Below are 25,331 nucleotides of genomic sequence, written 5' to 3'. Positions count from 1 at the left end.
ATACAGCAGCAATTACAAACTGATTGTAAGTGATTAAATCACTATTGTATGGATTTAATAACAATTATTTTTCATACTGCTGTGAGCATTAAGGGGAAAAAAATTGGAAAACGTACTGGCAGAGCCCAAAATTCATGACATCAGAAACACAATTTAGTTCACAGCCCTCTGTCAGATGAGCTTAAAGGTCAACACCAGAATATACCAATCTCTTCAAGATTTACTTTGTGAAGTTTTTCTGATTAAAAGAAAAAAAAACTCCAAACCCAAAGAGTAGTATGGTAAATCAGATAAAAGTATGTTTAAAAAGCTGGCCAAGGTTTCTCCAGATCAAGCCCTTGCAGTTAGGAAAGCAGAACTGTTAACAGTGCAGTCAGTCATCAACCAGATTAAGCCAAGGCTCCAGAGGGCTGATTTTTCAGTTCGCTCCAGATGCCACAATTCACTCAAAACCCTCCCCATCAAGACAATCAATTGCTCAGTTCCTACCATGCCACAGGAAGCATTCCCCTCAAAAATAAAAAGTCACTCTTGTTCAAGTAATACTGAAGGGTTTTAAGGGAAGACTTATGATTCACTCCCGTAATTCCTTGTGAAATAGTAGCTTCTCCCCATTTCACTTCGTCCATACATCAATTCTCAATTTCTTCCCATTTCTTTCCACCCTAAGACGTTACCTAATAAATACACCAGGAGACAACTAATGGCCTTTAGACTGCAAAAGAAATTCCAGGTACTATGTATTAATACATAAAGCTCTTTAAAGTAAATGATGGCTTCTCCAGTGTATTAATAAAGTTTTGGGGTTTTGTTTTTGAGGAATTGTTAGTCAAAAATGTAACAGGAAGAAATAACTTATATTTAAACAACTCGCAACAGCATTTCTGTAAATAACCATTCAAAATGTAGGTGTAACAATATTAGCTTTATAAACATGTAAGAACATAGATGCTTCATACTCTTTAAAACCTAAAAGAACTCAGTATTGATTGAATCCAAGTATTTTGAAATAGAATATAGGTGTTAAGATGTCCTGGCCTGGAAAAATCAACACTTACAGTATTTCTACTGGTACCTCAGTGTATATACACCTTAAGAACAGTACAAGTCGTGTGCCTTTGCCAGAGGTCACCTGGCTGCAAAATTTTCATTTGGCCTGCAGAACTTTTGCTAAAGGAAAGTTGAAGTTTTCTGGGACAAGTCCACTTCAATACATGCTCCTCTCCCTTTCTTGCCACATCTATTTCAAAGATATCTAAATCCACTAGAAACAAGATATTTGGACAATCCATATTTGATACTTCTAAATCTAGTTTTAAAATTCCCTGTATTCCAAGAGGTAATATGAAACTTAAGCAAAATGTAAGGTGCTCTTAAATTAAAAGTCCTACTAATTTTTGTGATTATCACAGGATTAGACACACTAACTTTTATGTTGTGAGGAATGGACTAGTGTAGACTGTGTGTGAAACCTCTAGTCACAGGTCAGTCCAACATCAACAAAATACTGCCACTATCAGCTCTACTCTGATATTGATCAATTTCTAAAGTTTAAAAACATGTTCTTAGTACACTTTTGACTTTTCTTACTGTTTAGTACATAGTGTCAAATGGTTTAGCAGCAGCAGCAGCATCTCACCTGTATCTCCAAGTTCATACAGTGTAAAGCCATCGACATGAAGGTAGCCTTGAAATCTTTCTCTGTTTATCCAGGATGACAAATCACCATCTTCATACTCTGACAAAAAAAAAAAAAAAAAAGATTAAATTTTTTTAAGAAATGGGCCATCAGATTTACTATTTCAGTACTATTGAGGCAACCACTATTTTTTCTCCCTTTTTCCTTTTACCTTTGTTACATCAATTATCATACTTCTATGGGCATTTTAAGTTTTAAAACTTCTAAAGCTATTTTCAACCATTGAACAAAAAAGCATATTATAGAAAAGCATGAAAAGTTGATTTGATTATTTTATTTTCCAAATCAAGGATAAATGATACTATATTAGAAGCTAACTGTGACCCAGTGCAGAAAGTAACAGGTTCAAACCCTGCTTTTAAAGAGGTGTGTGTACATCACTTGTCAAGTTTCAAACAAAGTAGAGACACAAAAATACAGAAAGCAGTATTTGTGAGAGTCCTTAAATGAAACAAAAAGATCAAGAAAAAGCAGATGCATTAAACAGCACTGTGAATGTAAATGAACAAATAATCATGTATGACTGACAATCTACTGAAGGCTAGTTTAAGATCCTAGATGTGTTAACCTATTAAGAATTAAATTCTAATATATACCATCAAACAGATCTAAACCACAAGTAAAAAAGTAGAACATATATAATATATGCTGCATTTTATGCAAACAAATGCACAATAAATAAATTGCCTTAAATCCTATTGTAGACCTAAGTATCAATAATTTCAGGTTAACAATTATCTGCCGCAAGGTAGCAGCAAGAAATTCTAAGCATAATGCATCCCATGGATCTGCATCCATTTCCCCTACTATGGAGAAGGAAAAAACCCAAAACAAAACCAGACAAAGGTCAGAGCACTGAGTGCATTTTGCTGTAACTTTTTCCTTATAGAGAGCTCTTCATATTTCTGCCAGTCGTAACAGTTGCACATAAAACTTTATTCAGTCTCAAACTGCATCTTCATGATTTGTTTGACTTCCAATATTGTTTCTGGTATATCATGTAGAAGTAAAGTTTTTACAAAGTAAATTAAAAGCCTGAATTATTACAGTTTTTGCAATTGTTTTAGAAGGTGTGGAAAAAGAAAGCAGGCCACACAGCAAAAGAAGTGTTTCTCTGACAAGCTTTCCTTCTCCCAAATTCCTAAAAGAGATCAAAAAAATTAAATGCAAATCACGGAGGCTGTAGAGTGAATTTTTATCTGGAGGCAACAAACTGAAAAGGAAGACAAGTACATCCATTCTACAAGGTCACAAAGAATACTACTTATCCTATGAAATTAAACCTGCAGAATGATCTGAGAGATACATTTCCAACTTAAAGTGAAAACTTGCATTTGAAACAATCTGAATCAAGAGGAGATGCTTTTGAAAGTAAGGGGTGTGCTTACAAGCCCAGGCTACGCAATGTAACTATGAGGATGTGCTTCTAACATGTCTTATGGTACAGTCTGAGCACAATATAATACTTCTATATGGATATGCACACATACATACAGATACACACTTTTACAGCAGTGGCAGGTGCACTGGCCTTATGTACTGCATATATACACCGTAGAAATAGCAGTGCTATAAAATACTGCTAGTTTCAGGTGGCCTTTCTACAGCTTACACACTGAACAAACCAGGTAAAGTAGTCTATGTATATGATGAATTTGTACAGTGAGGGAAGCAGTAACTTTTCTAAGTATGTTAATGCAGGCAAAACTGTAATATTGGAAGCTACATCTTACTGAAAACATAAAGCAAACATCACCATTTCAACTTCAGTATTGCTTGCATTGCAAAATGCAAAATTCCTTGCAATGCAAAATTCCTTGCATTTTGTTGTGGAAGAACTAGTAATTTTTTTTTCTTTTCCTTCATGAAAGAGCTGCTATTTATCCTAAAACTGGGCAATTTCCAAGCATCCCTACATATGCTTCAAAAAAATCCCAACTCCTCCAGTTTCTCCATATATGCTTTAAATATCTTGTCTTAAGGTAATGTCCACTTTTACTTACCATCATAAACAAAGTAAGTTCCATCTTTGAAGACCATCACAGCAGGTAATTCAGGCAATGTCACATACTGAAAGAGTCAGTTTTTAATTAATCCATGGAAGATTAAAAGATTTTTAAACAAAACAAAAACAAAACATCTGAAAACATGTAAATGTAGTTCATGGGAAAAATCTCTAAGTATACCTAAATATTTTCTGTCTAAATGTACTAAGATAAATTTATCAGCTTTCTGTATATTAAAAATAATGCAACATAAATATATTTTTGAGAGGTGGATCTCACAAAGCATAAAAGAAATGTGGTTCTTACTGATATCTGCAGTAGCATGAAGAACAGTTTATGGATTGGGCATGGACTCTAGATAGGAAATTGTAACTTGAGGGTTTTATAAATCATGCTCTCAGTTCACAATTTGTGCTGTTGTCAGCATACCTGTCATACTGCTGCTTCTACTAAATGGACCCTCAATTTGCAGACTAAAATAGTACCACCAGTAACATGTGCCACTAAATCTGGGCTATTTCCTGTGCTTCAGACTGACGAGAATATAAAGAAAAAAGCTTCAGCACACAGGGCTGCAAACAGACCTAATTTAGACAAATAACAGAAGCCTGTGTTACCATGCTAACATGGTATTTAAGATGGCCAGCAACATACTAAAAAACAAGCTGTAGAACCTTTCTTCTTAGAACTCAAAATAATTTTATTCAGCTCATGTTTTTAGTGAACTGACATAGAAAAAATACTGTATCTACTTCTTACAGCTTGCTAGCATTCTAAGCTAAAATATTAACAGCATTTGTGGTTAAGAAAGAACTACATCATAAGCTTAATTTTGATCATGTAATCTGAATCATCTGATTTACTGATGTTTTGGAAAGGTAAAGGACAGCATCATTTCCAAATGACATGCCTTCTGTCATTCTGCATGAACTTTCTTTTACGTTAAGGAAGTTAAAAGCAGTAATTTATAATATAATAGCTGATATGAACAATCAAGAAGGTAGTCCCAGATGATGCTTTGTCCTCTTACTTGCCCAAAACCTAATTTAACATTGCTGAAGGACAAATCAATTTGTGCACAGCTTAAAGCTTGAGAAAGATGCCTTAAGCTTGGAACAATATTCCCTAAGGTGATGAAACAAAGCCTAACAGTGATCACCGTGATGCAAAGGCTCATTACAACTCACAACTACAAATTTCTGAACATTTTTGCTTCTCTCCATAGAATACTGAACACCATCACTACTTCAGCTTAAAGGACACTGGTGGGAAATTACCCTCTGTGGGAAAAAAAAGCTCACTGCTAACATCAGTGTGATCACAGAACCTCAAAGACTTCCAGCCTTTTTTACTCTTTCCACTGCACAACTGAACAGATACTCTTCTTGCTCAGCTGGAGCTGAACTGCAAAAAGCAATATTTAAATTAAGGTAGCTTTTGATACAAGGCTTCTGGAGAACTAACAATATACTGTTTGTAATGAGGCCAGTTCTACTTATGGTGTTGTAAAATGCAGCTGCCTAAAAAAAAACCCCACAAAACAACAAACCAAATTATGCCCCATTAATCACCAACTAACTTCAAAGTCACATGTTAGTAGGCATGGGGCAGACTTAGGTCTCACTTGGAGATAACAATAAATGAAAAAGTCTTTTAATTTTGCTTCAATAAGTAAGCAACAATGGTTAGACTCACTACAGTAAAATCAATTTTTACACCCTTGTGGTGAACTGTAAACAATTTCCTTATCACAGAAGCCTTAAAAAAAGCCACAAGAGAATTCTGCAGCCAGTGGACTGGATTGGCTGATGCCTGGGGCAGATTAATGTGTTGATCAGCTGTACTGTACAAGATGAAAATAACTTACCTTTTCACTTACTTCTGATAACTAAGGAAACAGCAGTAATTCATGCTACAAACCACCTAATTAGCTGTAAAAGTGTTTGGTGAAAAGACTGTTGGGAGCAACAAGAGTTTTGCACTGGCTAAAAATCCAAGTATCTACTTTCTTGAGCAAGTTCTGTGGCCCACACTGTGAGTTCTGCTCATCCTCTGATTAATTTTATTAATATGACTGAACAAGTATTTTGGCCAAAACAAAGCAATGACAGACTGGAATTTGGGTTGTATTCTTTTCCCATATAGAGTCAAACATTACATGTTTCAGTGTATTTACTTAGGTATCTACCAAAGTAAACATACTGTAAGAAGCCACCTCTGTGCCATCAAAACAGCAAAATTACTTAGAGGAGGAGAAAAATGCCATTTCTGGGGAAGCAGTAGGAATGGAAACAGCTTACCTCAGGCAGCACATCTTCTGAGGCAGAAAAAAAGTATGTATAAACTATTAGTTCTGAAGCAACCTCAATGTATTTTTCCTGAAAAAATACAAACAATGTCTTTTTAATTTCTGAACTTTTAGTATGTGTCAAACAAAAGCTTTGTCACACACCTTATCTTCAAAGAGCAATTTGAAAACATGTTTATGGCGCAAGATTGTAAAAGCACTTTAATAAATGTAAAAAAACCCAAGAATTTGTTACAACCATGCACTTCAGTCTTTTGAAAGATTTTTAAAATTACTCCCTAAATAGCCAAAAGAAGTCATTTTATTTAATCAAGCTTCAAACCTTTAATGGAGATTCACCACCAACATACACAAAAAGTACACGATGTCTCTTTTGCACATGCTCAAACATATGCTGGCTAGGAAGTGGCCTGATGAGAGGTCTGGAAAGAGAAACAAAGACATAGAAAAATCTCAGTTTGTGCAACCTGCAAAACCCAAACAAATAAAAATTCACAAGAAAATGTGAAGTGTCATACAGTTTTTGGTGCTGTTTTTCAAAAAAATAAATTCCCAAATGCAAAATTAATTTAGTTTTTCAAGTTATTATTCTATTTTATACTAGAAGAAAAAAAGAACATTCCCACCCCCCACCAAATAACATGTCATGCTCATCAGAGAGCATGTTTAAATATGAAATTCAAATCTTACTACAAAACGCTACTACAATGTAAACATGCATGCCTTTTACTGGTGAAAGAATCACAGATTGGGCTAGACTGGAAGCGACCTTAAAGATCATCTGGTCCAACCCTGCCACCATGAGCAGGGACATCTTTCACCAGATCAGGTTCCTCAGAGCCCCACACAAACTGGCCTTGAACACTTCCAGAGATGGGGCATCCAAAACTTTACTGGGCAATTGGTTCCAGTGTCTCAACATCCTCACTGTAGAGAATTTCTTCCTAATACTTTTTCTAAACCTATTCTCTTTCTGTTTAAAACCATTTCCCCTTAGCCTGTCAGTACAGACCTTGATAAAAACTCTTTGTCTTTCTTAGAAAATGCCCTTATACAGTGGAAGGCCACAGTAAAGTCTCCATCATTTGAGAGAGAAAATTCTGAATGTAAGCACAACATCCAGGAAATGTGGCCTTAGAAATAAATAATCTTAAATTAGCACCAGTCTTCCATGCAGCCACACACATAGTACATACAGTTTTTTACTTCAGTATCTTGCTCTTTTTAAATAAGTCTTGGCCTACCTCAAAGTCCCACATAAGTTTGAAGTCAGCAGAACCAGTCTCTGAGAAGAGTATACTTACCCTGCCACTCTATTAGCAAATTCAATTATATCATCTTTGGTTCTAGGTCCTCTGTAGTTGTATGCCAAGTCACCTTTCAAGCTAGATAAATAGAAAGACAAAAAAAGAACAGAAAAGCAATCATCTAAACGACATGCATACATATAAGGTTTCTCAACCTTCACATGTTTACTACAGTCACCTTTCAGCAAGTGATAAGCCAAAGAAGTGGTCAGTAAAATATAAAACTCAATAATGCAATACAATGGAATTATGGAATAAAAGCTTATTTACACAGTATCTGATTTACTGACTTGTTAAATACTTAAAATCCTTCTACAATTCTTTCTTCTAGTGCACAGTGCTCATTTACTTTGTAAGTGATAATTTAGAACACTTGTTTATGACCATATTAAAAAGCCTCCCTAAAATGATGAAACACCCCACACGCCAACCAAACTCAACTCACTCAAAATTTATACTACTCAGGGATTAGTCCTTATAAAAGGAAATCATATAAACTTCTTTAATGCTTTTTATAATTAAAATGTATCAAATAATCTGCAAAACCTTTCAAATTTACGTATTATGTTTCAGTGAAGTGTTGGTCAGCTTACGGTATTCTGTTGAAAGGGGGTGTTGCATGCTTGTATTAGCAAAGTATTCAAGTAAGTTTTACTAATTCTGACAGGCTTTCTTTGAATCCATACAGATTCAGGAAATTCAGAGGAATTTTCAATTTCTCTATATGGCATGAAAACTTTCATCCTTTAAGATTATCAAACTGAACATCTCTGCTTCCTATTCTGAGAAAAACTAACTTGACAAGATTTATTATCACGTATTAGGAATACTGTTTGCCTAAAGAATAACCTGCTAAAATACCCAGTATGTCCACAGTAAAAAGTACACAGAAGCATTGAGTCTTTATTTAATGTGACATTGTACTGGACTATACATTAGTTTGAGAATTCTAAATGGACAGGGCTATTTTTAATTTTTTGTCATGAAATCATTGATAGAAATTCAATAGGAAGGATCGACTTACAGCTTAATTGTTGGATAGCCTCGCACTCCAAATTCAGATGCAATACCTGAAAGAAATGAGTTCATGCCAAAGTGACTTTTTTTTTCTCTCCTACCTTAATCTTTAAACATGTTTTACTATTCAAGCCACATAAACAAATGAAAAAAATACCACTTAGCTCAATATGGATTACTTTACTTGCTTACAAAGAAAAGCTTGTTGTTATTAAGCTACATCATTAAATTTTGGACTTCTTTCAGAGGTGCTAAAGGTGCCAGGATAGCCTTCCAATTCATGTGCCACAACTCAAATGTCATGAGAATCTTCTGGACAGACATGCTTGGTCTGCTTTTACCAAAAGTAGCATGCATTGAATATGCACATAATATTGACAGAAAATATAAGAGGCAAAAAATAAGCATTGAAGATGAAGAACTGTAAATACTAATGCTTGAAAGAAACAGAAGACAATTAACTAGTCAAATGCTAGAGTAATGGCTAATGAGAAGTGCAGAATCATACTGCAGTTATTAAAAAAATGTTTTTAAATCATATTCCACACAAGTAAATGTCTACTATCATGAACCTTACCAGAAGCAGGCGCTTTCTAAGCAGATGCTTAGAAAGCACCTGCTGCTTACTGAAGTGATTAAAAGTAAGACAACTGCAGAACTTTTTCCCTCACCTGAGATCTTTTTAAAAACTTCTATCTTGCTTCCAGCAATTGGAGGAGTATAATTTGCAACTACCCGTCCACTTCTGAAAGTGGCAACAGCCACCTTAAACTATACTTTCCAGCAAATTCAGGTTTTTTTCCCAAAATTAAACTACACAGTCTCAAAAAAGGATTAAATAAGTCTAAGATTGTGGCAATACTTGTGCAACTCCCTGTTGAGTAACAATCTCTGCACTCAGAAAGTACCTAGAATCAATGCTTGTTACAAAACCATTCTGAAGCTACTAACAACGTGCCATAGCAAACACATGTTGGACATCTGGTGTGCAAAGAGTTTAGAAATTGACCCTAAGGTTGTTCACCTGGATCAGGTGCAAGTACCTTATTGCACAGCACTACAAATAAAACTAGCAGCACACCTACAGGCATCTAATCAAATACAACTGTTCTAAGAAATACACATATGAGGATCAATTTTCTCTTACAGCTCTACTACAAAGAACTACAATGCATTAAAATGTGTATTAGAACATTCAATCACAAGAGCTGTCAACAGTTTATTTCTCCTTGTACAGCTCTTGTGTGTGCTTTGGAGATCAAGAAGAGACAATTTTTAATACTTTTTCTAAACATTCCAGCCATAGGGATTACCAAAATTCTCTCATCTTCATGGAAATTACTTACTTATATCATCACCTCTACTTCTTGATATGAAGAATACAGTACAGGCAAACAGCAGCAATTGTGCCAGCCTTAGGTGTGATGTATTTCTACTCTGCTCACACACAGTGGACTCCTGAGGCTAAACGCCTTGAAAATTAAACTGATACCACAGCAGATGACTGCTCTGTTGATGCAAGAGCTGTATCCTCAATCCACAGAGCTACCAGAGGTAACATTTACTGGATGATTTATATGTACACCTGTGATCTCAGCTCTCTGACAACAAGCTTCTCAAAGATCAGCTCTTTCATACTACTTCATATTCCTATTATAAACACAAACCATGCAGAGCAAACCACTCGTGTTCCTTCCTAGTGACACATACACATTACAGCTGCATTTCCTTCTGATATTTTCAAGACTGAATTACTTTGATTTCAGAGAATCTTTAGATTGCAATGGTATTAAGCTGAGTTGAGTTTTTCATATTCAGATGTAAAATTTCCCCTTTCAAAATGAGAGTACAAAACTATTTTAAAAGATTTATCAGACACTATGAAACCAGTAGCAAATCTAAGAAGAAAATCTTTTCCAGGACACAAAGGAACCCTTGCAGCTTTTAGTGATTTTTATATAAGTAAAAGTTAATTATATAACAAAAACATAGCACCAATTCTGTCCTAGCTATAAAGCACAAGATTTCAGTAACAGGATGAAGAATTCAAATATTTCAGGATAATACTTTATACAATTTATATGATTTAGAATTTTATATACATGACTGGAAAGTCAGAGAACCATGAACTTGAAACTTCTAATTCTCCAGACTTACCTTTCTATAGAAAATAAGTATCTTTAAGATGAAACATGAAGTCATATTTATTTGGTTTTATAGAAAAAGATATATGTAATAAATTGGTCTTTGAGACAAAGTCATTTTAATCTCAGAAGACCAAACTCTCCTATATCTAAGCACAGGAAAAACTGGAATACCACTGAGAAAAGTATTCTGCATAACATTTTAGGCAAATACAACAAAACTGAATAACCAGACTTAATGGATAATAATTAAAAACACCACATGAATTTACAAAATTTTATTACATGTAGATCTCACTTGGGCCCCACTCCTCCCTACACCTACTCTTTTAAATATCCTCCAGGTTCACCACAGATTTAAGCAAATTGACAATAAAGAAGCACACAAACACAAAGGAAGTACTGTTAAACATTCAATAATCCTCTCACGTCTACCCAAACCACTTCTCTGAGTAAGGAAGGTTTGGGATTTTCTCTGAAAAGGTTGATACATATGAAAAACATCAGCAAACAAAGAAGCCCTGAAAGCACTGAATCTGGTTCTTTGAGAAGACATTTACAGAGAAACATGGGAAGAAGTCAACTGAGCAGTGATCACTGATGCAATTAATTCAGTTATTTCAGCAGGCTTTGTGAAACAGGTTCAGGACCGATTACCTGAAATGAGTAAGAGCAAGAGCACGGGCACTCCTCCAGCAGTAATAGAAGGAACCTAAAACTGGATGCTCTCCAGAGACACGCCACATAAAAATGCTTATATAACAGGCATATCAAAAGCAGATCTTTGAGAAGCTTTTACTTTCCGTCTGTCAGGTAGAATTCCCTACTCAAGCAGAAACAAATGTGATAAAAAGCACATACTACAGAAAGTTGTCACTTTTAGAAAGAAAAATAATTAGGAATTTTTTTTACAATTACTGTTTGTGCTATATTTGTGCTATGACACAGAAGAACAACTACAAGAAAAAAAATTAGTTTCAAAACAGAGGCTGTGATGAAATTACCCCTAAACAAACCATACTTACTAGAAAAGGAAGTTGCATCCATTTTCCCAACTTTTACTGGAGAGCCCATGTTTCTCATTTCTATGCCCACTTCATTCCACACAGGCTCCAGTTTCTTACAATGGCCACACCAAGGTGCATAAAACTGAGAAGCAAATACATTTCACAAAAAAAAAAAAAAAATTAGTAGAAATTCATTCTACGATTAGCCCTCAAATTATTAGCAAGATTTATTTTCCAGTCATGGTACTTCTTATGTCTTAACAAAATTGCAAGTTAGTTACAAGGTTAGCATGACAAGCAGCATTTATGATTTAGTCCTACTTTTAATATGAATGCACAAGTTTGAAAAGAATACATTAAATTGCTGCACTACTATATGATTTCTTATTTAGGAATAGACTGCATGGTAACATTTTTTTGAAAGTAAAAAGATCATATAAACAATCTATCCAGAAATATGAATTTGTCAACAGGCAGTAGATATCAATGTTTTGATATAACAAGATAAGGTCGCAATTATAAAAAAGTTAGATTTTGTTTTGCTATACACTGCTGATAACTCCAAAGCAGCTCATATCCCACTCAAAAATCACTAATCTGAGTAATACAATTTTGAGAATTACAGTACATATTTGGGTGAGAAAAGGAATGTTACCTCATTCACAAGCAAACTCAATCTTTTCAAAAACTCTCTGTCCCTGAAATAAGGGACACTGAATTATTCCAAATAATTTAGAAAAATAACAGGGGTCTCATATATTTGGTCCTTCAGTGCTAACAAAAGTCTAGAACACAAATCAGCTGATATATTTAATGAAAGGAACTATAAAATTTCTCAAAAGAAGTTATCACCTACTGAGTGTTAGGTAATCTGCTTTCCTTTTTAAAGGACTCAAAACATAGACTGAAGCCTATTCAGCAGTCTATTCAGCGTATTCCTGGTTCACCCTGAACAGCAGACAGATTGCTTATCTATCCTGTCAGAATTACTGTCATGAAGCTTTTCTGCATCATGTACAAACAATTTTCCAAGCAATGAAACAGCTTGACTACAGAGTGTAGCACTCTGCATTCTGTCTTTTGAGTTCCACCAGCAGATCTTCTCGTTTTTCTTAGATACTCACATCTACAAGCCAAATATCATCTTTACGGTTCTCTTTAAACCTGGAAAGGGGACAAAATGAAAGAAATAAGTTATGTATCTGAAAATAAAATAGTGAAATGCATGTGTGAAAAACAAAAAGTCTACAATAATGTTAATATAAAGCTATAGATACAAGATTTCTGGTTTGTTTCTTTCTTTGAGGGTGGAGAAACAAAGGAGATGCTAATTTTTTAGTGTAATATTGCCCCTCTACCTGACACTACACACACAGCTGTGGCAATTAAGTTTCTCTAACTATTTCCCAAGACAAAAAAAACAAACAAACAACAACAACAAAACATAAAACCAGCAAGAAGAAATAAGAATACACACACCAAAACACACAGAAGATATTTGACTAGCATGTGGAATCCAGGGGGAAAAAGTATTTTTCAGTTGTCTTAGTTATATTAGATATATTTGTTGTTGTATTTTTATATATCAACTAATAGAGACCCTTCGAGCATTGGTTTAAACTGTTAATCTTAGCTTTACTAAACATAAACTAACTAAATTATCTTTAATATTAATTTGCAAAGCAATTTTAGTTCAATTTCCTTTAACATTCTTCTATAGAAGTGTCAGTTTATAGTTCTATTAAAGTTGCACACAACCAAGAAACCAAGTTAATGGAATAAAAATGATCAAGCCATTGATAAAACCCAGAGAAAAAAGGTACTACCGAATTTTCTTAATGCTAGACAAATGGCATTTAAATCAACTGACTGGTTTTATTAACTGTAAATCTGTCACTGAATTCTAAAATCTCTAATACAAAACTAAGCTTGATAAATCAAAGTTCTTTGGTATCTCCCAAAATGCTGCTTACACATTTCACTGTTGTCACTATGAGATCAGGTGAATTACTGCGTTAGTTAACTAGCTCTGTGTAGAGAATTAAATTAGCTAGAACTTTAACCTAAGGTTTATTTTTGTACAAGACAGACTTTGTAAGTGACTAGGACTGGGACTAAAGTCACACTATAGCATATATGATACAACATTTCTACTGCACCACTCTTCTTGCAAAATGAGATATTTACATATAATTATGCATAACGTGGACTTATGATCCAATTAATACAAGTTATAGCCCAACTTGTCAGTTCCCAATATGCAGCATGCCTATAAATGGCCCATAAGCAGTAGGCAGAATTTATTATATTTCATTTAAAGATGAATCTGTAATAGTCCATAATGGTCTTGAAGAAATACTAATGCTGATATTGGCTTACTGTTTGACAGAAATAATTCAGAAATCATGGATACAATCTAATTACAGTGTTGAGTGTTTGAAACTCAGAATTGCAGCATTTTACTGGTAAATTCCAGCCTATTTTATTGATGGCATACCAAGGCTGCAACGCCTGTACAGCAGCAGGAAAGGTATTTGCAGAGACTATGCTATGGACCTGCTAAAGGAAAGCAGCATTTTTAAGTCACAAAATTGCTTAGTTGACAACCTCACTAAAAATTTACTTCACCACCCTAAGCACTATAGAGCTAATGAAAGAACCACTAAGAGGCCAGCATCTCCTGAGAACTCTAACAGAGCTACAGCTAACTTCCAATTACAATGCCAAATAATTGGCTATGATGCAAGAGGTAGAAAGCAGTTACTGAATCATAAGACCCTAGGCTGTGCTTCAATTTAGCATATCACTTTTTCTTTGTATAAGAAGAATTTATAATTATATGTTCTCCTTCCTCTGCCAGAGTACAACTGTTATGGCAAATTGTAAAGAGCAATAAAGTACTGAGAAAGGTAGACTGCAACCTTGCCAGCACATAGAAAGAAAGAAAGAATTAAACATCTGGAGGCTGAGCTTTCCAACAGAACTTAATACTTTTGACTTAAGATTGTATAAAAAATACTGTCATTTTTATAATAATAAATTTCAATGTACTTCTTACCTACAAGCACCTATTTAATCAACTTCCACAGAAACTAAAATCTGAAGTGCAACAAAACTCTATCAAAACTCACTCTAGTTTTGCTAACTTCAATGATTAAATTACCAGACAATATTAAGGAAGTTCACTTTCACACTGCTGAAGAAAACCAGAAATCTCTCTACAAATGAGCAGTGAAGCATTTTCTGAAGATGCTGTTTCTAGGCCCTATAAATATGCTTTCCAGGCACAAAATTTCAGTGTCTCTTCTAACTGTTCTGTGGAAGCCTCTGTCAGCTGACAGAAACATAATCACACTGATGGGAAGATGGCATGAATGTTGCACATCCTTGAATCAAAATTATTTGTCTCAAACCCATACATCTTCCCAGCTACATGATCATGATCCAATGTTCTCTCAGCCCCCACTTAAACCAAGCACTGCATTTAATCATGAACAATTAAAAGAAGCCAGCATGAAGCAAAACTAAACACCAAGGTCACAATTCCAAGGGCCTTAAAACAACCCAGCTACTGCATCTCTTCCTTGCTGCCCCCTTGCACCATTTCTGATGCTTCTCATCATGGTTTGAGCCACCCCACAGACAAAAAACTTCCTTTTTAAGCCAGGTTACTTATCTGCTTCATTATGCCACTAGAACAAGTCCACAGCCATCACAGTATGCGTACTGACCTGAGGCAGCAGATCTGCTATCAGAGCAGCACAAGCCAAGAGGAACCACAGCTCATTTTATGCATCCCTCCCGCAGCCCAGCTGGGCACTTCTGTCAGCTCTGCTCTGCTCCTTGTTTTCCTATATCCTGTAAGCTTAAGAAAGGGACCTGCACCTTGTACTAGTCCCCACTGTTCACAACTACTAAAATCCCAAGAGAACACAGAGCTTTCGGCAACAGCAGAACATCCATAATGTTTAGGCATCTATAAAATGGAAAACTTGAAACTTCCCCAGTTACTGCTCTCTGGTTTGGAGCAAAATTGAACTAAAATTTAAATTGTTTAAAATAAATTTTAATTTCAAGTAAATTTAAATTGTTTTTCTGACCTCTCTCCCCACTTGCCAACTAGCTACAAAAAATTCAAAAAATCCCTCACAAAACCTGTCTGAACAATTCTTCAATTCTTATTCTCAATTGCAAATACATGCATCTGTATAGTTCTGTAATTGAAAAATTCAAGTGTTCTAAAATACGATTTCCTTTTATCAGTTACTTAAAAAAGTTATGTGACAACAGAATCATGATTTTTCATTCCAGAACGGCAAATATATTTAAATACACACGTGTGGAAACATGATGTAGGAGCACAGATAGGCTAAGCGAATGCATCTTCAGTCTGTGAATATATGGGCATGTTTTAAAAACAAGCTTTTAAAATCAAGTCCACACGGTTCCCATGGTTCAGTTGTTTTTTCACAACACCAGAGACACTGCTGTGTCTCTCCTGAGAACTCCCTCCATATGTTCCCATCCCCTCACCCATAAAATCACTGTACCTCACCTGATCTTATGATTAAGAAACAATATTGTAAAAATGTAAGTGGTTTCCTGACACTTTGGCTCTTTGATGCAATTTATTGTGGATAGAACCCCCATGAAAACATCACCTTTAACTGGCTGAATTTAGTCCAAAGCAGTCATCTAATGCCAACTTCTCCTCCCTACCAGTCATACCTTCTCTTTCAATTCCAATAATCATGCTGCACTCTGTAGCACTTGATATCAACCTGACAATCTGACCAAAAAAAAACATTTGGGTAATTTTCATGGGAAATAGCAACTGTGTAGCTACCAAACTGCTACAGCAAACCAGTACACCAACAGCGACACTACACAACCAAGTTCATGGCAGGACCAGCCACTTCAATTCCTGCACAGTCTTGGGACTAATTCTGTTATAAAGGCACATTTTTACACAAATATTACTGGGGCTTCAAGCAGCCATGAACTAGTCCTGCAGCCTTTTTCTCTCTTCCATTTCTGGCCACGCATGAATGCACTTAAGACTCATTTTCCCAACCTCTCATGGCAGCCACGCTGCAAAGTCTAATGAAGAACTTGGTTAAATGCAATCAGCTTTTACATGGGGCAAGCACCAACACACCAATGTATTTGCCCTAGCAGAAAGAAAGAACAAGCAAGGAAGCCCAAGAACATTTCTGGCAACACCACCACAGTAACAGCTTTAAAGAAGCTGAAAAATTAAAATGTTCCTCAGCTTCATTAATTGAACCTCCTCAGCTTCATTAATTGAACCTCCTCAATAGGTGAGACGGAGGAGAGACCTCATGGGAGTCTACAACTTCCTCAAGAGAGGAAGCAGAGGTGCAGTAACTGATCTCTCTGGTGGCCAGTGGCATGACCCCAGAGAACAGCATGAAGCTGTGCTGGTGAGGTCTGGGTTGGATATCACGAAAATTTTCTACACCCAGCCGGTGCTTAGGCTCTGAAACAGGCTCCCCAGGGAAATGGTCACAGCACCAAGAGCTCAAGAAGGGTTTGGACAACATTCTCAGGCACACAGTGTGACTTTCTGGGAGTCCTGTGCAGGAACAGGAATTGTACTTCAGTGATCCTTTTGGGTCCCTTCCAACAGAGAATATTCTATGATATTTCAGGCCACAACCTTTCTGTCCTTCCTGCTACAAAAATCACAATCTTTTCCAGTATAGCTTTCTCTACGAGAACACTACGCACGAAGTCGGGGGTCATGTTCCCCACAAGAAGACATCTTGGCAATTAGGCAAGACACCCCAATACTTACGACTCATCTAGATCCTCCACAAAACCCGCACCTGACGCCACCACATGTGCAACCACTGCGAGGGGAAGGAAAAGCGTTCCGTGAGTGATGCTCGAACCAACCCGGGACGCTCACCCACGCCAGCTGACAGCCTCCCTTCCCTCCTGGCCCCTCACGCCCCCAGCGCTTCCCTACACTCCTGCTTGCCCCAGCGCTGCCCGCCTCCAGCCCCGCTGCTCTTCCCCGCTGTGCCCTGCAGCCCAGCCCGGCGGAGCCGGCACCGCCCGCCCGTCACCTGCCGCCCAGAGGAGGCAGCGCGGCCGCCCGCCCGGCGCCGCTGCCATGTTGACAGAGCCGCGGCACGGCCGGAAGGGGAAGCGCCGACCTCTCGCCACGGCGCAGGCGCGGAGGGAGCCGCGGGCGGCGGGGCGGGTTCCGGGCGCAGCTCCGGTGTGTTCGCCCTGCCGAGGGGCGCCCGAGGAGGCGGCAGGGAGACAAGCGTGGCACCGCAGCACGGTGGAGGAACGCGGGGTGAATAGTGTCTTGTCATCTCCCCAGCGGGGAGACTCTCGTTCCGTTGAACCAGTGCTCTGTGTGAAAAACGCCAATCACTTGTTTTTAAAACTTTAAAAGTTTAATAGTAATAAAGTGGTTAAAAAAATAGTAATACAATTAGAGTAATAATAATTTGGGCAAATTGAATTAGGACAATATGAGACAATAAATACAAAGAGTTGCGGATGTCCGGGTACCTTTTTCTGGGCAGCACGAGCCCGAAAAAGGACATCCGTTAACAAAGGATTAATCCTTAAAAGCAATAGCCTGTTGTAATATTCATACACTTCATACAAGATGCATAAATTCTATTCAAATACAGGATTCTGTCTGGTCATCGTCAACTTCTTCCTCCGAATCGTAACAGCGCCTTCGAGGCGGGAAGAAGTTCGTTTCTTCTGATAAGAGGGCAATAAATTCTCTTTCTCTGAAAGATTTAGGTGTCCTGTGACTGTTATCTCGCTGCGGGTCCTTTCTTTAAAAAAAAGTATCCTACATAGCATCGCTTCTATTTTAACATTTTTTATAACCTAAGACTATATTTAACACACTACTTAAGAGAATTCATACAGCATTACTTTCTAACACAACACATATAATATTCATTTTAATATTTGCGAAAAGCCAATCATAAATTACATGCATTTTTCACAATCTGCTTGTTTGGAAGAGCAAGCCTCGCCCTCCTTCCAGAAGGAACACGTGTGCCGCCTGTCATGTTGCTGGGTCGCTGCCCTGGGTAGAGCTCACCCCCTGCCTTGCTGCTGTTAGAAATGATCAATCGAAAAGCCAAATTATCAAAAATGCGAAAAGATTTTATTTATCTTTTTCCGCGACCAAAATACGGCCCTCAAAACCACCACAGCCCAAAGAGCGTCGAGCCTGGGATCGGCGCTGGGTGCACACAGATCCGACCCCTATGGCATCGGGCCTCCCTCTGTTCACGAGTGCCGCTTCCAGCGAGGCTATTTTATACAGTTTATTATGCCTGAGGCAGGGGTGCCCCGATTTCTTTGGTAACCCCGCATATGCATGAGAGTTTCTTTCACTCTGCTGGGCTGGACAATTGCTGTTTAGGTAAACAGGGTATTGTTCTCCTGATGCCTTCAGGAATTTGGACATTTCCGAAGTAGACATCTGTCCCTGGGCTGCTTGTGGTCAGAGACTAGTTTGGATTTTACAATCTTATAAAGTACATTTTCTCTTTAAGCATGAATTATTTCATAACATCTATTACACTGCTGTGTCAGCAGCCTTCCTTCAGCAGTGAAACTTGGGCGTGAAACTTGCTCACTTGAATGTCGGCGTCATTCCCTCATTCGTTCAAACCTGTTAGTCTTTCCTATCTTCAGCTATGGGGGTTTTTTCTGTCAATGCAGATCTGCAGGTCCTGGTAGGGCAAGTAGTACTTCTTGTTTAAAAACTTCAATTAAAACAGGTCTGGGATTGTTCAGCCTGGAAAAGACTAGGTTAGGGGAACCTTATTAATGTGTGTTAATACCTGAAAGGGGCTGCAAATAGACCAAAGCTGGGCTCTTGCCAGTGGTGCCCAGGGACAAAAGGGAAGGGCCATAAATTGAAACACTGGTAATTCTCTCAGAATTTGAGAAAACACTTCTTCACTGTGAGGCTGACTTGAGTGTTGGCCGCCAGTCTCCCACCTCAGAGATACTTATGATCCGCCTGGACATGGTCCTGAACAACCATCTCTAAATGGTCCTGCCTGAGCAGAGAGTTTGGACCAAAGGACTTCCAGAGGTCCTTCCCAACCACAACCTCTCTGTGGTTCTGTGATCTATCCCATTTCAGTTTTGATTCCTGTAGTGTAAACTCTTATCCTTTCTCCCTATACTAGAATTACTTTCCTCAGCTGTACACGCAAATGTTTGTTGGAAAAGGGTGGATTCTTTCCAGGGACCATCCAGTTCCTCTGAATTAAGTGTTTAAGCCTTTTTGTCTAATGATAGGGTCTATTATCTCTTTGAATAATGTCTATAACCTGCAGACACTGAAGTTGCTTCATTTTTGGGCTGCTCTGTGCGTGTGTGCTCATGTGCTTGTACTTACATGGATGTAGATATGTGTTCTCTGGGCTACTCATTGCTTTCCACACTGGGCCATACGTGCTCTGGTGAAGATGTACTGTTCACATAATGCTTTGTGGGTATAGCCTGTTGGATTCATCTGATAACCCCCAGAGTTGTCCAGCCCTTTGCAAAAGCCATCTTCCATGTCATAGGCTGAGAAACAGATCAAGGCCTGAGAGTATATACAATAGCTCACATTAGAATTCTACAGTATCTGACTCTGGCCTATGGTAGATGCTTTTTTTCCTTCTCACATTTTACTGAAGGATTTTGCAATATTAAGACTATTTTTTTTTTCCCTCACCCCTCAAGCTCCAGTGCTGGGAGAACTAGCAAGTTCCAGACATCTGTATTGAATAAACAGTGACAGTTATTCACTGAATGCAGAAAACTTCTTTTCCACAGCATTTCACCCTCGTACACCACAGTTGGCTAAGTGGTGTCTGTATGCCTGATAGACATGCAACCAAATGAGAAATGGCATCTTTTTGATCCTAATCTAACTACTGTCTAGACTGAGACAATGAAAACTATTTACTCCATCAATCTGTTAGTAGAAAATCCATATGGGAGAAAATGGGCATAGCCAAGTAACTGTTAAATTAGTATAATCCTGTTCTCTTGTTCAGGCAGTTCATGGCTGGCTCTAAAAAACTTTTAAAGTGAAATAAACATTTTATACAGCTTTGTAGACATTTTCATGAAGCTCTTTGTACACCCTCTAGGTCCTATTTGCCAGCTTTTATTCTTTTTGCAGGTAATGGAATATGATTGTTCTAACGTTTGTATTTAGTAAACCAAACTTGTCTCCTGAAAATACAGCCTGTACACTATTCTTGAGCTATTTTATCTTGAAATTGAAGCAGTTGCTGTATATTTACTTCTTTGTAACTAAATTTATACTCACATAGACAACTCTATGCTATATTTATACAGTTATTGCTGAAGCTTTACTGTGTAAAATCCATATAAAAGATGGTTCTTGCACTGCAGCCAAGTAAAAGTATCATGGAAAAACATGTAAAAGCATGCAAACCAAATAAGCTGAATAATGATAGATGACATCCAGAGAAATGTCAAGGGGTTTTTGTGGTTTTGTTATTTCTACTATGGACATTTTGTTTGAAGAAAATGCAGGATTAATGTATTACTATTAATGGATTATTAATTCAGTGGAGAATTTAGTGTAGAAAAGGGATGATTTGGTATATGAACCGAACAGGAGATATGAAAAGAAAAAAAACATGGTGAAGGGTAAGAAGCAAAAAGCTCAGAGAATAGTGTTGAAATCCTGGGAGATATTGCAGGGAAAAGTGGGAATTATAGGGACATTAGCAAACAATGAAATATTGGAAATTGAACATACAAGGGTTCAAAGACTCCTTCCAATCCATATTGGGTAGGATGATTTAATGGTCCTGCTGTCCCATTTTTTTTTGGAATCTCAGAGTGGGGAGTTTCGGCAAAGACAAGAGTCAGGCTTTGCCTTGGTGGCCTTGCCTTGAAGGGGGATTTGCAGAGGAACCTTAATGTTGCAGGATTTTCAGTCTGTTCATGCAGGTTGTGTACTCTTCTTGCTGTGTATGAAGGGCATGGAAAAGGATTTATATGTAACTCTGTCTAAATAATACAATGTGGACTTAGTTTCACTGGAATGCATTAACTTTTGCTTTAAGAGAATTAATATCTTTCAAATTACTTCCTGTCTAAATTTCATTAACATTGTAAACAGAATATCAAGGTTGATTTCAATACACATTTGCATAAATAAAATACTTAGAAAATTAAAATTCTTTGTGCACATTATTATTTTACAGGAGATAACATATCCATAGCACCATATTCAAGGAGAATTTCCTGGGAAAGGCCCAGGAAAACCAAAGGCAATGCAATAAAAAGTGTAACTTAAAATGAGGCATGAGTGAGGGAAGCATATCTTAACACTAACTCTATCCCTATATTAACAGTGCTAAACTTATGGCCTGTGAGCTTGATATCATTCACCAGAACAGTTTTAAAATCACAGAATGGTTTGGGTTGGAAGGGACCTTCAACATCATCTAGTTCCAACCTCCCTGCTCTGGGCAGGGACAGCTTTCCTTAGACTTTACTGCTTACAAGCCCCATCCAACCTGTCCTTGAACACTGACAGATAGAGCATGGACAACTTCTCTGGGCAACCTGTTCTGTTGTCTCACCACTGCCACAGTAAAGAATTTCTTCCCAATATCTAACCTAAACCTGCCCTCTTTCAGTTTAAAGCCACCCCACCTTGTCCTGTCACTACCTGCCCCTGTAAAAAGTCTCTCTCCAGCTCTCTTGTAGGTCCCCTTCAAGTACTGGAAGATGCTATAAGGTCCCACTAGAGCCTTCTCTATGCTGAACAACTCCAACTCCCTCAGCCTGTCTCCACAGAAGTGCTTCCAGGCCTTTAATAATCTTTGTAGCCCAAAGGTTATATTATAACTTGCTTCTGATTCCTTCCTTCATTCCTGAGAGCCATGAAAGCAGCCAGTGGCTAAATCTAGTAAATTATTTGTTAGTGTCACTATGCTCCCAGCCACTATCTTGCTAGGGCAAGTCAGGAGCAACTTCAGGGCAACTTCAGAACGTGTGTGTACTCTTTGCAGTGAATTAAGCCTGTTAGTCCTATGAGTCTGATCCAAGTTTGTGTGCATGCAACCATTTTTTGCCATCTCGGGCACATTCATTTCCTCCTTTGCCTTGGGAAAACCTGCTGTTTCTATTTGGCCTAAAAATTTGTGCATCCATTTTCTATGCTGTCCCTCAGAATTAAAAGAGTAAAAGCTGAGGTGCTTGACTGTAAAGAACCTAAAATAAGATAACTTTAACAATCCCACACATGACTGAGGACTGTCTTAGTGTTAGTATTATATAAATTAATGATGTCTTCAGTCCTAACTCTGTCATACACAACAGCCAATAGCTGTTGAAAGAACCAACGATTTTTTGATGGTAAATAGCAGCAAGTCACACTGATGATAAAAAGATGAAGACAGCAAAGAATGTTAAGAGAACTCACAAAAATTACTAAAATTCACATTAGAGATCTCCTTATTTTTGATCTTCCAGTAACTCAACTAGTTTTTTTCATCAGTTCACTGAAAGAGTCAGACTCAATGATCCTTCTGCATCCATTCCAGTTGAGATGATTCGGTGACCTGTACCATGGCACTAACCCTCATGTCCCCCCATGGATGCTGTGTTCGGGACCCCAGTGGCCAGATGTCAGCTCTGCCTGTGACTCACCAGGCTCACACCTTGCCTGTCCCATGGCAGCCCTGGAGGCCCTCACCGAGCCCTCCCCATGGCACAGCGTGGCCACAGCTCCCCCAGGGCTGGGACACCTCAGTGCCCCTTCCAATGTCCTCAAACTTGAGCCAGAGCCTCGGTGGTTCTGGAAGGGAAGGCATCAGCAGGCCCAAGCCTCCCTCCTGGCCCAGTGCTGTTTCCCTTGCACTGCCAGGCAGTGTTCAGGAGTTTTTACAGTGCTCAGCAGTGAGGGCAAAAACAAAAGCCCTGTGGCAGAGGTGAGTAATGAAGCCTCCACCCTGGGCACACCTGTGTTGGCTCTGCCCATCCCATTGTCCACTGTGGCTGCCCTAGCTCAGGCCTCCAGGAACCTGGGAAGGAAGGAACAGACACAGCTCATCCTCTCCAATCTGCTGGCGAGACAAGGCAAGACAAGACAAGGCAAGACAAGGCAAGGTAAGATGTTTTTTCCCCCTGTTCCTGCTGACTGACAGAGTTTTGCAGAAGTGATATCCTGTTGTGATACAGGCTGAAGGGAGGAGGGAGCATAAGGCACATATGGCCTATAGAACTGTCTTGGTCCCTCTGCAAGCCTCACAAGAACCCTGGGCCAGTCCCGAGTCGGCAGACACCGGGGAGGGCAGCCCCGACACGGCCGACAGCAGGGAAACACTCTCTGTGCCCCGAGGGTACTGAGGGCACCTGGGCTGGTTGCCTTCGCTGCAGAAGAGACACCAGAGACATCGGTAGAAGAGAAAGGGCTGACTCTTAGCAGGGGTTAATCCAAGGTTTTATTAGGATCCCAAAGGAGCTCCTGCACCTCAGGGGGCCTCCTGCCGAGAGCCCCGGGAGATGTCCCAAGGTCACATTTAAAGGGAGGTGGAAACCAAAAGTAGATAACATTTTACCAACCAATAGGTATCTCTGAGGGATGGGTACTGGGGGATATAGGACATATAGGACATATAGGACATATAGGACAGCAGATGGGGCAAGGCCTGGGGGGCTGACCCCTGGCCTCTGGCTGATCACTCGACAACTTGGACCAAAACTTCTGGATGGGGGGATGGGATGCTGAGTGATTGACAGAGAGCCAGGGTGGGGGTTTGGGGATGATCTCATCCTGGGAGAGGAATTACACAGGTAAAGGGAGGGGGGTACAGTCTGGGATAAACCATTTGGGAAAAAATATGGGAATACAAAACAAAACTACTTCAAAGTATTACAAAATATAAAAACGCACTACAACATAGAACATAGAACTTCCTTATTGTGGGTAACCCCAGAAGTGACCATGACCTTCAGCACTGTCTCTGAGTGTGACAGAACATTCACCATTAACTACTCAAGAGCCTATCAACAGATAGGGGGTGAGAAACAGAAGATAGAAAGGAAGAGCATAATGACAAGGTGAAGAACAAAGTGAATTGCTGACAATTTTGCTCTTTCTTCTCATTTTTCTTTGCCACCAGATTTTTTTGTATAAGCTGAGAGATCATGAAAGTAAGGGAGGAGAAACACTCTGGCTGTGATCTCCCAGCCCACAGTATTTTAGGGAGGATGAGAGCTGTATTGAAGCTGAGTGCAGGAGAGGAGGATGCAGAGGTGTTAATCCTAGCTAGTGACATCTAACTGAGGACCAACAGGGCTGTGAGTGTTCAGATTATGTACAAGTGTGTGTGTATGTGGGAAGGGGGAATGTAATGTGGGGAAGAATTATCTGCACATAATTTCATCTCAAAGAAACAGTAGCTTGTCCCTTCACACAGAACTTCTGTTACTTCTTAGATCCTGCATATCCTTTAATTTATGTAGGAACATAATCCACTTCTAGCATTGCTGCTTCTTACATCCTGAAAGAATGAATTCTGTCTTTTGGTGCAACTCAAAGCTCAATCCAATCACATGTCAGAAAGGGAGACATGTCAGGATTGTATCCTTGTATGAGGATTTCTGAAAATCATTTTCTTACAACCCTTGGAAATTTGATGCAATGGACCTTCTTTCCTTGCTTGCAGTGCTTGGTACCTGTCCCATTGTAATCACTCATGACCCTATGCTTTTGCCAAAAAATTATTTTAAGAAGGGAGAGGAGAGAAATTTCAGGGTTTTCTCTAATGAATTCCTGTGC

At 38.5% G+C, this 25,331-nt stretch overlaps 1 protein-coding gene across 1 annotated transcript in view; it reads right to left on the bottom strand.

The window, feature by feature from the left end:
• Positions 1–17,642, bottom strand: part of TMX3 (thioredoxin related transmembrane protein 3) — a 29,226-nt gene extending 11,584 nt beyond the window's left edge. The window contains exons 1-10 of the mRNA XM_066561209.1: positions 17,581–17,642; positions 17,307–17,361; positions 12,613–12,652; positions 11,507–11,630; positions 8,345–8,390; positions 7,318–7,398; positions 6,336–6,435; positions 6,006–6,083; positions 3,703–3,769; positions 1,640–1,738 (exon numbers count right to left, since the gene is read on the bottom strand). Of these exons, the coding sequence (XP_066417306.1) occupies positions 1,640–1,738; positions 3,703–3,769; positions 6,006–6,083; positions 6,336–6,435; positions 7,318–7,398; positions 8,345–8,390; positions 11,507–11,630; positions 12,613–12,652; positions 17,307–17,361; positions 17,581–17,629 (739 nt within the window). The 5' untranslated portion in view covers positions 17,630–17,642. The remainder of the gene's footprint in view (positions 1–1,639; positions 1,739–3,702; positions 3,770–6,005; positions 6,084–6,335; positions 6,436–7,317; positions 7,399–8,344; positions 8,391–11,506; positions 11,631–12,612; positions 12,653–17,306; positions 17,362–17,580) is intronic.
• Positions 17,643–25,331: the final 7,689 nt, after the last annotated feature.

This window comes from Molothrus aeneus, chromosome 1 (assembly GCF_037042795.1).
Source record: "Molothrus aeneus isolate 106 chromosome 1, BPBGC_Maene_1.0, whole genome shotgun sequence".
In the NCBI taxonomy this organism is placed as follows: domain Eukaryota; kingdom Metazoa; phylum Chordata; class Aves; order Passeriformes; family Icteridae; genus Molothrus; species Molothrus aeneus.
Note: the sequence above shows the minus strand (reverse complement) of the source record. Positions and strands in the feature narration are given on the sequence as shown.